The following is an 18,117-nucleotide window of genomic DNA, read 5'->3' as shown; positions in this document are numbered from 1 at the left end:
TTGGATGTGTGTTGTCAGACATGCTCATGGCAGCAGTTCCAGGTGGGTGGGTAGAAAATGGAGGGTTTCTGCACTTACTGCTGCTGTTCTGACACTTTTATCAGCTGGGGACCTTCCGTGGAAAAGCTCCTTATTTGCATGAGAGAAGGGGGACTTGTGCCAGCGTGAGGTCTGGGACACGATTACAGAAACCAAAAGAAAACAAGGGTGAGTTGTTTGCAGGAAGTCTGAATTCTGGAGAGGAAAAAAAAAAAAACCCGAAGCAAGCCCTTCAAACGACCCAGGGTGTTTTGAAGGAAGATCACGTGGCAGTTGTTAAGTGTAGGGTTGGCCTATGCACCTCCCCAGACAGCGACCGAGCATATCAAGTGAATATATTTTGGTCTGGGCCTGATCCTGTTCAGACTCAGACTTCACCAGCACTGCAGAGGCGAAGCATCGAGGGAAGAGGAGCTTTGGGGAAAATGGGGTTTTGTTTTGAGTCATCTCAGTTGCTTGGCTTGCATTAAATGAGAAAGGCTTTAGTGCTGCGTGAGCTGCTTTTTGCAATAGCAGGAATTTCTTTCTTGCTGTTTTCTTCAGCCTGGGAAGGTGAGGAATGTCTGGTGGGGTGCAAGGGATGATCTCCGTGCTGGACAGCAGGATATCCCCTTCCTTTCTCCCGCTGTTTGTAGAGCAAGGAGGATGTTTTGGATAGCAAGCAAGGACATGCTGCTGGAGCCAGACTACTCCGTGTCATCTGGATACACGCAGGGCAGCTGGAAGGACCTTCGACAGAAGGGACAGGGCTGGGAGATGGTGAGGATTTGGGAACGTGGGCAGAGTGGAAACTGCAGGTCGGGTGAGGAACAGAAAAACTGGCGATGCCGGGTTATGAGCTAATTGGAAATAGCTGGTTTCAGGCCCTTGGGAAGGGAGTTATTTCTGGAGTTTAGGGCTCCTGTGAAACAGCTCATCTCAATGGAAGGAAAAAAGCATGTATAATGCAGCGTTATGGTTATGGCTTCACGTGTTTTTTGACCCCAGATATCACCATGACTTGATCCATTTTGTGTCGTGCAGATAAACAGACCGAGCAACCTGCTTCCCAGGGCAGCTCCATTGCTTACGCATCCGTGATACCCAGCTCAGCCGTGACTCAGCCATCAGCAATGATGTTCTGACCTTATTAATATCAATGGGAGTCTTCTTAACAAGGACATAATTTCACCCCAGAGGCCAATTCATTAATTAGCATCTCCGGCTATCCTGTCATTGGGCATATGAAGAGGGTAGCAACTTGACTTCTATACTGAGCAAATATGTGCTGAGTAAATATACATTCAATTGCACCTGTAATGACAACATACAGGGTCGTAAAAGTTTGGCAGCAAGAGCGAGAAGAGGTGAGTGTAGCTCCTCACTGCAAACGTAATTCGGTGCTAGTGGTACTTGCTCATTGTAGAATCTTGTCTAAAATCAATGTCCAAGGAAATGCTTGCTTAATTAGTTGTTGATCTCACGTGCTGCATGAAGTTGTGCAAGAGTCACTTAAGTGCTGCTCTGATGACATTTTTTTTTAGCCGTGATATCCAGGATTCTTCCATCCCTCGATGCAATACCCTCACTATGTGTCGTTTGCAAAAACACCATTGTCCTGCTGCGCCTGCTGCCAGGAAAGGGTGTTTTAATCATTCTAGTATGCCTATTATGAAATATTTCTGTTTTCCGAAATAAAAATAGCTTAGCCTGCACTCTGGGCTAACCTAACTCCTCCCCTTCCAAACTGTATTTTCATGTCAGAAAGCTGCCTGCTAATAAAAAAAAAAAAAAAAAAAAGCATTTTTGAACATTCTTTGCATGTTAAGACTGAACAGATTAAACTTAATTTAACAACAATGATCTCCCACGGTTAATGTTTCATGCAGACAGCAACAGGGCACAGTGTGATCACTAACAAGGTCAGGAGAGGATTTCTTCTATTGTGCAACATTCACGGATGTTAATCTTCTCTGAAGGATTCGAGATTGGCCGCTGGCAGCTGATGAATGCTCTATTAGCTGGCCTGTCGGCTTGTCCTGATGTCAGAACTCTCTCTCCCTGCTCTCATTTGCTGGATGATCTTTCTTAACTCTTCATTTAAGAGACAAAGTTTCCTTGATAAAAACCAACCAACCACTGCACAGATCTGATGATTTTAGTTATTTGGTAGAAAACCTTTCAATTTACCAATTTTAAGGAAAAACTATCAGAAGAAGGGTGGGGAGAGATATAAGGAGAGGTAGCATCTGGTGTTTTTCCACCTAGCTGGAAAAAAACCCCACACATTGTTGAGCACACAAGCGGTTCTTCAAGTCTGACACTGACGCAGAGGCGTTCAACTGAAGTCCAGGATGGGACCAATTCCTCCAAGTTTTTCTGCCCATGTTAACCAATGTTTTTACTTTCAGTCTCCTGTGCAACAACCAGCTCTGTCTGGCAAGAAATCGGGAGCAGGTGTTGCGAAAATATAAGTATTCTCTCTGATAACGGCAAGTCAATACAAACAGATGTGGGGAGAGACAAAGTGGAGGATGGAGGCGGTATTTGACAGCAGATGCCAACCCCAGGCCTGAGCTGGTAATATCTAACGAACGCACGCGGTGCAGAAGCCGTGCCAGAGAAGTTTTCACTGGTGGAAGCCCTTTGGCTCGAGTTGGCGGGAGCAAGTTGTGCTGGCAGCACCTGTGTGACACAGAGAGGACAATCCAGAGAGCAGCGTCATGCGCTGGCCATATCCTGAGCTGGGCGAGTCTCCGAGCCAGACTGGCTTTTCCTGGCAGCACCGTGGATAATGGCAGTGGATGGTATCGGAATCCGCAGACTCAAGGCATGCTGGCAGTCATTTGTGTTCCAGGAACTCATATGTATAGAGAAATACCGTCTCTGTGCCTCCACCTCTGTATAACCTAGAAGGTATTCGCACCCTGTTCCTCATCTCTCGCATCTTTTTGGTGTTATGTCTCCTTCGGATTGCAGGTCAGCCCAGCACAGCATTTTTAAAGAGATTTCATTCTCCTTCTTGGGGCCTCAAGCAGAAAAGGCAAAATATATGAACGATGGTTTTGTTAGACAGATGCTTCACTGACAAGAAGACACAAACTGGTGTTTAGACTGTTTTCTTTCCTCTCTGCTCAACACCCTTCATTATCCCTGGTAACTCACTTAGAAATCACCGAGGCTCCCACTGAAGAACCTCCTTCAGCTCAGACAGGTAACTAACATTTTGATTTCTGAATACAAATGAACTATTTAAATATGGTGAGCTGGCTGTTTCCATCCAGCCTGTTGTCTGTCTTTGCATTACTGTACCTAAACCCCGGTCACCCTTTTTTATAGGGAGAACATGAATAGTACCTTTTTTGCTTTTATTTAAAAAAAAAGATATTTCTCAGCTGTTGGCATCTTTCCGCATTTGAAACAAGGTATTAAATTAACTACTTGAAAAACTCCAGATACAATCAGATTAATGGAGACAGACCAAAGGCAACATTTACCCAACAACTCGTCAACTTTCTCACTCCTTCTTCACCCCACTGAAAATGAAAGGTCTGATAATTTCAAATAGCGCCTGTGTTTCTGCTCCACCCTTCCTGCCGCAAATGGCATCCTTGCTAGTGTGTAGAGACAAAGAGTCTGCTGCTTTGCCCATGAACTCAGGAGAGGACCAGAGATTTAACTGCTTTACTTCTTCTTCCCTCAGTCCTTTGCTGTTACGAATTAAGGCCTAAAAATCCTTGGAGAGCATTAGCTTAACTTGTTTTCCAGGGTAGGAAGGTGTCCCTTCTTGCAGATCCCCGTCTTCTTGCTTACACAATTAAGTAATAAGACAGATGCATCTTCCCAATTTTAAACAGGAGACCTTTACTACCAAGCGATGACAAACGTCCCACGCTGGTGCGCTTGGTTTTTTGTGCCACTGTGATTCTTGTATGAACAGCAGACCGCTTATTTTACTTAAGCCAGACCTGATGATGGTGGATCTCAGCACTAACCAAACTGTTCCTTGGAAAACCCCAAAGCACAACCTGAACACCAGCAACTCCAGCTGTAACTGCTCCCACTTCCACCCGTGTAACGCAGCATCCCTTCCCGACTGCCTGGATCTCTGCGGCAAACCAAGCCTTGCCATCCTGTAAATCATAGAATCATAGAACTGTTAAGGATGGAAAGGACCTCTGAGATCATCGAGCCCAACCTGTCAACCTAACTGCCAGGCCCACCTCTAAACATGGCCCCAAGCACCACATCCACACGTTTTTTGAACACTTCCAGGGACTGTGATTGTACCACTGCCCTAGGCAGCCTGTGCCAGGGCCCGACCACTTTCTCCGTGAAGAAATTTTTCCTAATATCTAATCTAAATCTCCCCTGGCGCAGCTTGAGGCCGTTTCCATTTGGCAGCCCCCCTCTCCACAAGGCAATGACCGCCTCAGTCCTGCGTGGAGATGACGGTACACACCTCTCCTCACCGAGACCCTCAGTGTGAGCAGCTGGTGGTGTGTCAGAGGGTGGAAGGGTGCCACGGGTGGAAGACCCTGCAGCTAACGAAGCAAGAGTGATGACTTAAAAACCACCAAAACTCGGGGTTTTTTTCCCCTCTTTTCCATCCCTTTCGGCCTCCAGGCCTCCCACACGCCTCACTGCCACCCTCACCGGGGCCTCCCCGCTCCCCACGGCTGCTTCAGGGGCAGGTTTTTGTGAGGTGGCGGGGGAAGCAGGCCCTTGGGGGGAGCTCAGCCCCACCGTGAGAGGCCTTTCCCCGGGCCGGGGCGGCGGGGGCGCGCGGAAACACCCCCAGCGGGGGTGGGAAACACCCCGCTCTATGCTCCCGCGGCGGTAGAGCTGCCCGACGCGGGGCCGCTCTATCCACCCCCCCCCCCGCCCCGCCGACAGGAGGAGGGCTGCCAGTGGCCGGCGTGCGGGTGACGTCATCGGCCGCGGCCCGGCGGCGCCGCCTGGCTGCTGCTGCGCCGTCCGTCCCGCCGCCGGCCCCCGCCACCTCGCGGCCACCGTAGCGGGAGCGGCGGAAGCCCCCTCGCCGGCCACCGTCCCGGGAGGCGCCGCGGCGGATGGTCCGCGTTGTCCCGCCGCCGCCGCCGCCTCCGCTCGCCCGCCCCTCCCGGAGTCGGCGTCGTCGTCGTCGTCGGCGGCGACAGATGGCGCGGGAGCGCACGGCGCGGCGGGGCCCGGGCTGGCGGGGAGGGAGGCCGCCGCCGCCGCCGCCGCGGCGGTTGCTGTTGGCGTTGTTGCTGTTGTTGATGCCGGCGCTGCCGGGGTTGGGGCCCGCCGCCGCCGCTGCTACTGCCGCCGAGGAGGCGGCGGCGAAGGAATGCGACAAGCCGTGCGCCAACGGCGGGCGGTGCCAGCCGGCCAGCGGGCAGTGCGAGTGCCAGCCCGGCTGGGTGGGCGACCAGTGCCAGCACTGCGGGGGCCGCTTCAGGTGAGTCCCCGGAGGGCGGGAGGGCTGTTGTGGGTGCCCCCGGTGGGGGACGCCTAGGGACAATATGGCCGTGGGTGTGAGGGGCAGGTGGGGGGTGTCTCCGGTTGCGGGTGGGGGGATGAGGGGCCGGTGTGGGCGGGAGCGGGTCTGGGGGCACCGAGGGGCGGCGGGGGCGGGAGGACGCGGGGGTGCGAGGGGGGACAACAGGGGCTTGGTGTTCAGGACGCTCGGGAGGTCGCTGTGAGAAGGTTTTGGGGTTCAGGGTGGGTTTGGGGCTTCAAAAGGAGGGCAGCCTCCGGGGGTGAGGGCGGCAGGCAGCCGTGGGTGCGAGGGGCGGATCCAGGCGACCCTGAGGGTGCAGGTGTAAGGGGCGGGTAGGAGCGCGTTGAGGGGACAAACAGGGGTTTGGGTGTCCCCGGTTGAGTTTGCGTGGGGATGGGTCTGAGGGGAACGGGGGTGTGGGTGTAAAGGGCTGGTGGGAGCCAGGCGGGGGGGCAAGAGGGGTTTGGGGGCAGAAGGGGAGGTCTGGGGGCAGTGGGTGTGCGGCGGTGAGGGGACAGGCTTGGGGGGTGGCAGGGGGTGACAGGAGCATAGGGGTGAGAGTGCACAAGGCCGGGTCTGGGGGTGTAAGGGGTTGGGGCTGGGTGGAGGTCTGGGGGTAATGGGACGTGGGTGGCTGCCCACCAAGCAGCGGTTGGGGAGTCCGGGGTGTTCATACCACAAAGAGGCGTCTCTGAGGGGATGGTATTTTGGGTGTTGGTTGCTGGGGTTGTTTAGGGGTAACTGGGGATCTGTTGTGAGTATAAGGGGCTGTGGCTGTGTGGGTGTAGGGCAGTGGGTAGGTGTGGGTCTGGGTGTAATGGACTGCTCAGGGCTGAGCCTGGGAGATGGTGGGGTGTGAATGTGAGTAACTGGGTTTACATTGTAATAGGTCTGGAGAGAAAGTAAAGCTGGGGGGGATTGGGTAGGGGGACATACTGGGGGCAGCAGGGGTAGGTTTGGGGGCCATCTAAGTAGAATCTGAAGGGTGGTGGGTGAATGAGGGCTGGTTTTGTGCGTGGAGGTGGCTGGTGTTGGAGGCAGGTGGGAGCAGTGAGGAGCGGGTGTCGGGGCTGGAGGACAGCATGGGTGTGGGGCCAGATCCTGGGCGGGGGCAGATACGGGAGAAAGACTGACAGGCAGATGGGGCACTGGATCTGGCTGGGAGCAGGTTGGAGTGGGAGAGGAAAGGTGTGCCAAGTGGGTGTTAGGGCTGGGTGGAGGCAATAGGGGTGTTTGGGGGGGTTAAGGAAGCTCATCTTGGCAGATAGCATAAGCAGGTGTTGGTTTTGGTTAAGGGTGAATTTGGGAAAGGTATGCACAGGGGAGAGGAGGAGTCTTAAAGCGGGCAGCTGGCACCTAGGGAGGCTCAGCTCTTGGGCCAGAGGAGTGTGTGCAGGAGTGGCACTGGCTCTTGGGGAGGGACAGTGGGAATAACAGCCTGGGGGAAGGAGTCTCCAGGGTTTGCTGGGGGACAAGGCCAGAGCTGGGCAGCTGGAGGGGATCAAACAGGACACGGGGTGGTGTGGGGGTCCTGCCTCTGGGCAGGGTCTTTTATTTTTGAGAAAAAAGGCTAAAGGGTGGTTCTGGGCAGGGGGATGGAGACGCCCTGGTTCTGCGCTTGTCCAGGCTATGTGCATATGCGTGTCTGCTGGGGTGAGGGGTGTCTGCACAGGAGGAAGGTGATCTTTGGGCTGTGTGATACTGGAAAGCACATTGCCTGCAGTACCGAGGCCAGTTCTGATGGAGACAGGATACTCAGTTGGGTGGTGTATCTAAAGTCTATCTCATGGGATGAGAAATGGGAAATCTTCATGGGAATAGGCTGGAAGTGTACCCTGGCTTCTCTATATAAACTTCGGTTTTCAGTGGAAGGGGTTTCTGTAAGATGGTTACCTGCTTTGGTTTTATCAGCTATGGCAGCGAGAGAGCCAGCGTGTGTGTCTGCATGCATTAGGTGAATTCCCTGGGCAGGGCTGATTCTTGGAAAAGAAGGAAATGAAAAAAGGATGATTATTCTAGGCAGCGATTGCTTTCTCGGGAAGCTCCTTACAGAAAGTACCAGCCACCCTTCAACGATGCTACCTGTAGATTTGGGGGAAGGGGAGCTGTCTGTATAAGCCGAACTCATGGAGGAAAAACACTTTGTGTGCTTTTGGAGTTGAGGTTTCTATTTTTGTTTATTTGTATTCTTTGACAGTCTGTAGATGAGTGTATGATGCAGCTAATTTGAAAGGGGTTTTGTGTGGCAACCATGCTAGGCTGGGGAAGCCCTGGAAGTCGAAAGCTTCCTTTTTAATGTTTTTTGCCACTGTCATGATAAGAATTTTCTTCCAGTTGAGGGAGAGCATTGTGTAGCCACCTGCCTGTTACTTGAGCGGTTCAGGATATTGGTCATTTTAAAGGGACTAGATTTGATGAAAGCCAGAGGTGGCTTTTCTGAATGGCAAAACTGGTGCTCCTGAGTAGCAAAACAATCAGTATATATCCACTGCTAACAGCTTACACCCTTCCCCCTTCCTCTTGTCTGTTTTGATAAAGCTTCTTGTTTCTTTTTCACATATAATTCCGGTCTAAAATTTTGACTAAAAATATAATGCATGTTTTTCTCTTTAGGTGTTTTATTTAGATGTTTATTTATTTATTAGTGAGTTGAAGTTTCTAGTAATGTTTTTAAACTTTGAGCTCTGAGAAGTGCAAACAAGTGGTTTTAGCAACATTAGAGCTTTGCAGTCACAACTTTCACATGGCTTGAGTTTCCTCCGTCTCCTGTCAGAAGTGGCACTGCAGGGTGGTTTGGTTTTTTTTTTTGGTGCGTGGTTGTCAAGAGCTTGGCTTTAAAAGACTTGACATGTTATTAGGTGCTGTAGGTACAAATGGGAAGTAGAAGGGCAGGTGAAAAGTATTTTGTAAGTAAGTGTGGTATATTCCACATGCTTATCCGCTTGACTGAGAGATGTAATTAAATTTGGCATGTTAATCTTCCTGTCCTTATCTAGATGTATATGATGACTATATTTGTGGCCTTGACTTTTTTGTTTACGTTGAGCACTGGGGTTGTCATCATACAACTTGTGCTTCACTGACCTACTGATCACTCACATCTTCCTGTGTTAGCAGCGAAGAACGAACGTTGTAGCTTCGTGTTGCAGTCTGCTAACATTCTACTTGTCTTCTTCATTGGGAAAGTCTGTTTATTTAGACCGCAGTTAGAAATACAAGCAACAAACCTGGGGTGGACCATTTTCTTTCTTGTTTCACCCAAACCGTGGAAGGGGAGATGATACGCAGTGTGTTACTGTTCTAATGTGGATGTGTGGGGATTTTTTAAGCATGTGTGGTGTGCTGTGACTTTTTGAAAAGGGCATAGTAAAAGTATACCTGCATGTGGTTTTGTTAGCGATCGTTCTTGGTTGTAGGAATGGCTTCTGAGAAAACACTGGCCGCTGCACAGATCAGTGATGCTCTTGTGGGGGTAGAAAATTGAGTTATGAAGGACCTCAGGTGACTTTCTTTTCTTTAAGATGTGGAACCAGCCTCTTGAGTTCTTGAACTTTAAAGATCTTGGTTTTAAAGGAAGCTGAAATAGAAAATATAGGACGTGCCTGATGCGCCTGTGTTTTCTATTTCTGTACAAACCTCCAGCGGGCTTCTGTGCTGGCTGGAGTCTGCTGCAGGCCACTGGCTCTGAGCTGCCGTAATCTGGGCAGGAGAGGACTACTGCTGTGAGGCTGTCTGCTGGGAGGGATGAGAAATCTCCCAGTCGCAGAGCTGCAGAAGCACACTGGAGATAATGTTTTTGAGCCATGGGAGCTCAGGAGCACCAAACTCAAGAGTGAACTTGCCAGCGTTGGGTGTTGTACAGTCGAAAGGATGCTGCAAGCTTTGAGACCACAGACTCTTCAAAGCGCTTTCCGTAGCTCAGTGACACAACCTCTTGTCCTGCTTGAATTGAATTGTTTCAGCCGGCTGCCTGATTAGCAGACAGACAAAGGCTGCCGAGGGAGGTAAAGCACAGGTTAAGAAATGAGCGCTACTTTACATAGATTTATTGGCCAGAGATTGTAGAGGATTGGATTAACAAATTCAGGATAGTGCTTGGCTTCTGGAACAGTACTGTATGTGGATTGTGTATATAGGCACACTGATGGGCGATTTGATGAATGACTGTAGCTGAAAATATGAACAGACTATATTTTTGACTATATAATGAAACACTAAATGATTCCAGAAAACTGGTTTTTGTGTGCAAAGGCACTGGTTCTCCTTTCATGGTAATACTTTTTTTTTTTTTTGAGGTGGGAGATGGAAAATGCTAAGCAGTGCTTAGCAATGCAACATGACAGTTGGAGGGGGAAAAAAAAGATTAGAGTGTATCTTTTAAACTACCTTTTTATTAATTTAATGGAGGCAGTTATGGGCTGCTGATTGAATGTTATTAAGGAGTCGCTGGTAATACAATGTCCTTGGCCAAAGAATATTACAGTGAGGGGAATTTTATCTCTAGCAGGTTTGGGTAAATCATAACATGAGAGAGTTGCTAGCTGGCAAAGAACTATCACAGTTCCCATTCTTAAAGAAATGGGAACTTTTGGTCAAAAGCTAGTACACAAAACCGTTGTCTTTGAAAAGCTACCTGATGCAGTTTAAAGCTGTAGGAAAGTCAGGAGACTACTTAATATATCTAAGGATGTTGGCAATTTGAATCAAATCAGTTTAAGTGCTCAAATTAGATTTGGGTGCTGCATTTGTGCCTGATCCCCATTCTGTTTCTCGCTTTTCATTAGTACATTATCGTGCTTTAAAATGATTTTCTCTTCCATGTTGCTGTGTGAAAGGCTCGCTCAAATGTTGTGCACTGGTAATAAAAGAATAAGCTATTCAATTAGGAAATACTTAGGCATTATCAATTTTAAAGAGTACGCTGGGGAAAAAAGAACCTTTATATGCTTTTATTTAGCTCTTGGAGGCATTATTTCCAACTCCGGATTTATAATTTTGCTAGGAGGTGTGTGTGTGTGTATCTGTCTACACATGGATATCTATATTTCTGTCTATATGTATTTAAATGGCCTGTTCGTTGAGAGAGAAGCTCATGGCTAACATTTCATCCTAATTCTCACTGTTTTATTGTTACTCTCACTGTTTTATTGGACAGCCTGATATTTTACTAGGGCTGTTTTAAGAAGAAAAATTCATCCGTGAAATAATTCAATATTTTTGAAATATCTGAGATGTTCTACACTTTTTGCCTTGCACTGAATGGCCAGCATAAATATTTGACTTGCGTGAGGTTTTGTTAATGTTTGCAATAAGCTCACTTCTTATCTTTTCAGTCTGCTTTATAACAAGGAGTCAATAGCGGAAAATTCAGAACAGTGAGACAACGCAGTGCACGCTAGATCCTTCCTGTCATCTCTGCTTCATGCACATCAAGTGTCTTCACCGTTGGAGCATTCGTTATTGGAATTATTGAACAGCTCATGGTTTCAACCTGTGAGAGAGAGGAGTAAGCAGCGTCCGGCTGCTGTCTTCCTGCTAAGCACGTCTGAGCGTTGAGACCTCCGGGAACGGTGCAGGTAGAGGATAATGTTCCTCTACCTGCCAATTCCAGGAACGTATCACTGCCTCAGACTTGACTGCAAATTCTTTCTTTTCTGCAGTGGTCAACAAGAAAGATGTTTCTCTTATGTCTGAATATCAGGCAATGGCTGCCTGAGTCACTTCAGCAGAAGTTGTCTGACACTGTGCTGGATTTTTCCACTATTTTTCCATTATTTCACAGTCATTATTTCACAGTTGCTTCTTTCATTATGGATCCAAAATAAGCTCATGTCCAGCCGGGTGTTCGTTACCATCTTAGTCAATTTACATTTAACATAAATGGCTTCTATTGAAATATCAACAAATGACTGAGGTTAGCACTGTTTTCACAGAAACGCCTTTTTTTTTTTTTTTTTTTTTTTTAAGTTTTCAAAAGAAATTAGGACCAGGATCGCTTTTATCATGTGTCCTGATAAAGTTAAATAACATTTGGAATGCATGTGATGGATTTCACTTTCCTGGCTTGTTCCTCTGAAGCTTTTGTGAGCTTTAAAACCATGAGCTTACTGTGCCTAACGTAAGTGTCTATGAAGATCCATGCTGGAAATCCTCTACATATAGAGATAATGCTGCTGCTGACCAAACTGCTTGTATAATTGCATTACTTTATGATACCCTTGGGTGCTCTTTTCTTAAACAGCCGGTTTCCTTGAAGAATTTTTTTCCCATTTGAAGTTCCAAGGACAGCACTTGGAGTTAGCTTCTTGATCTGGTAGAGCTTTGCTTTTTCCTCTGCACTCAAAATGTTCTCAGCCAGTAGTTCTTTAGGAGCTCTTAAATCTCATCTTCTAAAGCATAGTGAAAAGATATAGTAAAAAATGCAGAAGATGGGATTGAGAATTCTGTGATTTTGTAGGTAAAGTGGTTTTGGGGGAGGAGGAGTGAGCTGCTACAAACTGGAATTCACCCTAAGAAGGACCACAACAGTTTTGTTACAGTACTTTGTTCTTGTATGGCCACATGCTAACTTCTGCCCGTGTAACCACTGCAGTGTCTTGAAAGCAGGGCTGGAAATTTGATAATCAATTTTACAGCACGGAACAGAGATGATAATTTACTTTTGTGCGTGGCTTTGAATCAAATACTCATTTAGTCACTGAAACACTGAACCAGTAAGGATGTTTGCTTTTTGTTTCCTGCTTTTGTTCCCTTGCTTTGTTTGCGGCTGATCCACATGGAGTTCCTTTAGAGTCTACTTGAGACTGTCACTAATGCTCTTCCCTCCTTTGGCTTAAAATAAATGATCATTTGATAGAGACGCAGGTTGCTGCGAGGGTTTTGGTGGGTGTGCTGCATGCATATGATTTGGGACACGGTTTTGGCTTGTAGAACCTGAAGTCCTCGGGATTCTCAAAACGGAAGGGCTCTGTCCTGATTGCAGAGTTGTGAAATCGTTAGGTTTGGTAATTAACCTTAATTGCACACGGAACAGTCTTCATGTGAAAATCTGATAAGCTAAATTTGGTACATCAGAATAGTGGGGGGATTTTTAGAACAATGTTTTAAAGTAAATGGACTCAGTGTTTTGGGCTGATAATAGCCTTGGCGCATCTCGCATGACAAAGAAGAATTTAAATGTTTTACTGATAGGCTGAGCAATATTCCTGCTAAAGAAGGGCAGCTGATCTTTAAATCAGATTGTGTGAAATACTTCTAGGACACCCCAGGATCTAGTTAACATTCCTGGTACTGGTTGTGGCTTACTTTGGTAAAACAGGTTTCCTGCAGCGTCATCAGATTCAGAATTTTCAGCCCTCTGAAAATGCAGAAGCGGAATTAAGCAGGTGTAAGGAGATCATGGTAGCGGGAGGTGGGCTGGGCATTTGAACCAAGGGTTTTCCAATGTGTAAACTACTTTTTCTTTCCCTACCATGCCTGCTGAGCTCGTAGCTGCAGAAGAAATAGTTTTCCTGTTCACAACACTCATCTCAGACGTGCTTATTGCTTGTCACAAAAATTCAAATGGGGGTTGTTACTTCGTCTAGGTACAGAGCGTTACGTGTCCTGTTATGGGGGAAAATTATCTGTAATGTCTTTTACCATTAGCCAGTGCCACTCGGCTTTCTGTAGGGACTAATGCAGGATGTACGAACGCAGCTATGAAAATCCCAGTTTTTCTATTATTTGTCTTCTGTTTCCTGTATTTCAGAAACCTTGGTTTTTTCTTTGCTAGTTTCTCTAATCTGAAAGGACACACAATAAGGAAGGCTACGTTAGGAAAACACCCCTTTGAAGACTTTCTTATTAGTCAGTGTTTGTACTGCATGAAAATTTAATACCCGTCTCCAAGGTGGTGCTTGTCTACTCAAAGTATAAGAAGCACAGATGAATTAGCATTTTTTTGTAAACTCCTTTTATGAACTCAAATACAGAAGGTGAGAGCTGTTTTTCCATTCAGAAAATTTAGGTTGGATTTGATGTTATTTCATTGTGAAGTGAAAGAGCAACTATGTCTTCAGTTACTCTGCTTTTAAAGCTGCGGTAGTTTTCATCCCTGCTGTTTTTCAGTCATTAGTATTGCTATGAAAAAAAAAATGACACCTCCGGCGCATTTAACTTTGGCGAGTTGCTGCTGGTATAAGGTATAGCTGTGTATTGAGTGGTTTTTGCCTTTTTTTGTCCTGTGTCTTTGTGCATGTGTCGATATATCCTTCCTTTCACAGTTTTGTAATGCTCTAAGTGTTGGTATTGGGGCACTGTTGCCAGATATTTTGAATGTAGTTGCCTTATCTGGAGAAAATCTATGACTGAGTTTCACCCTGTGCCCAATTTTTGGATTTCATTGCTTGTTACGATCGAGAACGTGTTTGTGTTCTTCTAAAATAAACTTTTCAAGATGGCTTTGCGAAGGTTTTTTGTAGCAATGTGCAGCATGTTTCCTGCCGAAGTTGCACACTTTCCTGTTTAATGATTAATTTACACGACTGATACCCTGTTAATGCAGAGGGGAGAGTGTCACGTGAATTTTATAGCGATTTCAGAGCTTAGTATCTCCAATGTCTGCCTTTGTTACATACTTTGATCTTGTGTGGAATCAGCAAAGGTGATGCCAAGAAAAAAAATTTCTAGCCATTGCGAGACCTGAGATGCAAAGTAGTGTGGGCTGAAACGCTAACTGTGCAAGTCTGTTACAAGAAAAAATTCAGGGAAAACTCCTCTGTTATTTCCCAGCAAGGGCTTCTGTGCTGGTAGAAAAAAATATTCTACTGTATCCGAATTGTGAGCAGACATCGAAGTTGCTGGTCCGCTGGAGGAAAAGTATGGAGTTCCAAATAATGTGCTGGCAAATAATTACTTTTGAGGTCACTGATGGTTCTGTGATTTTTATTTTTTTCAAATAGAGATTAGGAACAGGCAGAATTGTAAGGTCAGTTGCCTTTATTTTTGTTGAAAAGTTTGGAACGAAATTTATTGTTATGCAAGATGCACTCTGTTTCCAGATGCATTTATTTATAGTTGCTGCCTGCTCGCTTGACAGTATGTTCGTGCACTTTTGTTAACTGATTGATTTATTGCATTCAAACACATAACAGGCAGATCTTTAAATTTGGGTCAGTCGATGTCTGTTTCTCACAAGCACAGGTTGCAGCGATTCTTTAAAGTCAGTGTTTTTCATTTCGGGAATGGTAATGGGTGTTTAAATATGCCCTCGTTCAACTTTTGGAGTATGAATCATTTTGAGGAGGTGTTGAAATGGTTCAAAGTCAAAAACAGATCTTGACTTCCCGCCTATGCACATTTTTTCTAAAACATCCATTCTAATGTTGCTGGAAATACATATTTTTTTTTTTCTCCTAGTGGATATCACCGATATTCTATTAACTCGTTTTATTTGAATTTATATGGTGAGCCCAAAGAAAACTGGGAGCTATGTAAAACGTAATAACGTCAAAATACTAATTCTTGGATCATTTGCGGCTATTCTCAGTAACCTGAACTGCTGAAGATTTCTGGGACACCATGCAAACATTGTCTCAATACGTGCATAATTCCCTAATATGAATGGGCATAATAATAATTTCTATGCAGGTTTGGTGTTTGAATGTGAAAGGATGGGGATTCAGATTTCTGGTGGAAAACAGGGATGTGTGATGTGGAAAAGCTGTAGTGACTTTATAGCCTGTAACTTTGCTAATGGCAGCTAAGAAAGAATAGAAGGGGGGTAAAGGGACTTCAATCCTGAGAAGGCGAAGGGAATAAATAAATGAAGAACTGCCCAAGGCTGGCATGCTGTTGGTTTTATAAAATGCGCAAGTCATCTCTTCTGAAACGTGTCTGAAGTTGAGACTGAAGCGGGTCGGTTTCTGTTCTCCAGCTCTGCTTTTGAGCCCCGTCGCTGGGTGGCTGCGCGCGTCCTCGGCCGGCAGGCGCAGCAGCGTCGGGTCTTAGGGTTTGAACCAGAGCTAAATGAGAGAGGGAGAGCTGTAACGGTGTGCTTGTGGCTTCCCCTTGCTTAATGCTGGCTGGAGAGGAGGTGCAATGTGTTCGGTAGCTTGGAGGTAGAAAGCAGCTATTCTTCTTTGTCCACATTTCCTGCTAATGTCTTTTTAAGCAAAGATACTCAGGTGTTGTATTGGTGTAGGTCGTGGGAGTGTCTCCTCTGAAAGAGAAGGATGGTATCACAGCCAGCGTTGCTTCCTCCCCCACCCCTCTTCAGTTCTGCTGAAATTCTAAGTACCATTGTACCAGTTTATCGGTCTTTTACTTTGAAAAAGCGTGGGGTGTAGCCTTCTTGTTCATAGGGCGTAATTCTCTTGAGAGTAAATGACCACGCGACTTTAGGAATCATAGAAGTACGGTTCATCATCTAGTCGTCTTGTTTCATAGGGAGACTAAACCAAGGACAAGTTATTTGTATGTTTTAAAGATGTTCTGACGATGACACTATTTACATGGGAATTTGGGGGTTTGGAAGCTGTACTTTAATGGCAGTTTTATCCAACTTGTCTATTCTGAGAATAATACTGTCCTACAGAAGAAATGTGGTTAATGTTACTATAAATATGCCTAAATCATCTTCACTGAGACTTATGAAAAAGGATGTTGTGTGTTAAAAGTGATGAAGTTTAAATGTGATCTTAATTTCTCTACTCAGTGGTAGAAATTTGTCATGTGGAATCAAAAGGAAAAAAAAATCATTGTGTGAAAATCCTTTTCTCTGATCAAAGCTGGCCAAGGCATCAGAATATCTTTTGTGCCTGAGGTTTACTTGTTTTCAACACAAGATGTGTATTTCTGAGAGTACACATGAGATGAGACATTGTGCTGAAGAAGACATCCTTTGCCGTATTCCCAGCCTCCTCTTTCACCCACCGATCTTTCAGCATCTCAAAGCAGCTAGGGCAGAAATATGGTGAAATGTGAGTGCAGACAGGAAGGTATAGTGGCAAGTATAAAATTGTATACCAGGCCTCCTCAAGCAGTGAACTGTGGTGGGCGGTATTTTACCATGAGGTTCACCAAAGCGGGTGAGATCTTACAGGAGGTGGACTGCTGGTGATGCTGGCCCACAGACCTGCTGCGGTGGAGAACAAGGAGCATCCTCCAGAGCAAGTCACTATGGCTGGGCTGGAGGCTCTCTCTGGGAGGCTGGAGCGAGGTTTTCCCTTTTTTTATGGTTGATGTAACTTCGTGCATCTTGTTCTGGGGTAAAAACATAGCTACTGGGCTAAAAACATAGGCTGTGCCATGGGATGCAAGGCATGCACAACTGCCGTGACCCAAATATTTCTACTGTTCCCATCTTCTTTTAACCTTTGTGTTCCTCCTCAGTCCCTAGATCTTTCTCTACGTGTAGGCTTTATGCAGCCTTCTAGGAAGCAACTGTGTTTCTGTGATGTCTTAAAGAAGGATTTGAGAGCTGCTCTTTACACCATGTGTGAGGAGGAGGGAAGGACATTCTGCCCTGTTGCTTTGCAGACCCACTGCAGTTTGGAAATGGTTGTATGGAGTGAGCTTCCCCCCCTCCTCTGTAGACCCTGATTCTGTAGCATTACCTGAAAAAGAGATTTATTTTTTCCTCTATTGAGGCTGGAGAACAGGAGAAGGCAGCTCTAGGAAAGGGATTCCTTGGATACCTGTGGATATCTGTGGATTTGAAGAAGGTGATTCCTTGGATACCTGTGGATTTGAAGAAGAAATTCTGTAGGAGAAAACTGTGTATGTGCCCATTGATTTCTGTTTACACTTTAATTTTTTTATACATTTCCTATCGATTTAAAGTTATGATGGAGTCACGGACATCAGCACATTTGCCAAAGCCTGAGCACTGCATGGCTAGGCTTCGTGCGGTCCTCTTTGGGCATCAAGGCTGTCTCGCTTTTCTGTAGCGAGGTCAGTAAATAGGTGAACTGCTGTCAGCCACTGAAGGAAATCTTACTGTTGAGGTTTAGGAGGACTTATAGGATGCTGTAGACACGACTGGAATTGCTGATTCTTGTAGCGTCTTGTAGCATAATGGTTTTGTGAATGGTGTGGCCAGAAGCAACAAATTCACACTGAAAAATTAAGAGTAGCTGGATGAAGGCCACTATCCACCGATACTGGAGGAGATAAACCACTGTGAATGATTTCTGTGGTATCTTTGACATACCTGAAGAAAAAAAGGCACTCATTTTGAGGCCAGAAGCTATTGTGGAGACTTAAGTTCTCCTAATGTACACACGTGATATGAGGAGTACAAGGTGCTGTGCCTAATGAACAGACTGAGCGTTGGAAGCCCTTTGGGAGTCTGGGCTGTTGATGGGCTTGTGATGGGCTGAAGATTTACAGCAGGTCAGGACTGTGACTTGGCACAAGCTGCTCTCCCTTTAATCTCCAATTAAATAAAAACCCCTTGATAGCTGTAATTTTAATGGGGTTAAATATATATGCATGCACGCATATATCTCTATCTATCTACAGTGACTGTCTGGCGTTTTGACAGAGGTTCTCCTTTCTGCTAATGACTTAGAGTGGAAATCACTCTGTAGCTAAGAGTCTTTTTGTAAGCTTTTTCCCTTGGTTGTACGTGT

General features: G+C 46.2%; 1 protein-coding gene and 1 long non-coding RNA gene across 5 annotated transcripts in view; both read left to right on the top strand.

Moving 5' to 3' along the window:
- Positions 1–392: 392 nt before the first annotated feature.
- Positions 393–1,780, top strand: LOC148051321 (uncharacterized). The gene is made up of 3 exons (XR_015700081.1): positions 393–591; positions 675–798; positions 1,063–1,780. It is a non-coding gene; the product is annotated as an uncharacterized LOC148051321 (long non-coding RNA).
- A 3,185-nt stretch (positions 1,781–4,965) lies between these two features.
- Positions 4,966–18,117, top strand: part of ATRN (attractin) — a 158,150-nt gene continuing 144,998 nt past the window's right edge. For all 4 annotated transcript variants that reach the window (XM_087735760.1, XM_087735763.1, XM_087735762.1 and 1 more), the window contains exon 1: positions 4,966–5,461. In XM_087735760.1, the coding sequence (XP_087591886.1) occupies positions 5,091–5,461 (371 nt within the window). In that variant the 5' untranslated portion in view covers positions 4,966–5,090. The remainder of the gene's footprint in view (positions 5,462–18,117) is intronic.

Source organism: Nipponia nippon, unplaced genomic scaffold (assembly GCF_047370975.1).
Source record: "Nipponia nippon isolate SJK-2023a ecotype South Korea unplaced genomic scaffold, ASM4737097v1 scaffold_6, whole genome shotgun sequence".
NCBI classification, from domain to species: Eukaryota; Metazoa; Chordata; class Aves; order Pelecaniformes; family Threskiornithidae; genus Nipponia; species Nipponia nippon.
The sequence above is the reverse complement of the archived record's forward strand: the minus strand, read 5'-3'. Positions and strand labels throughout refer to the sequence as shown.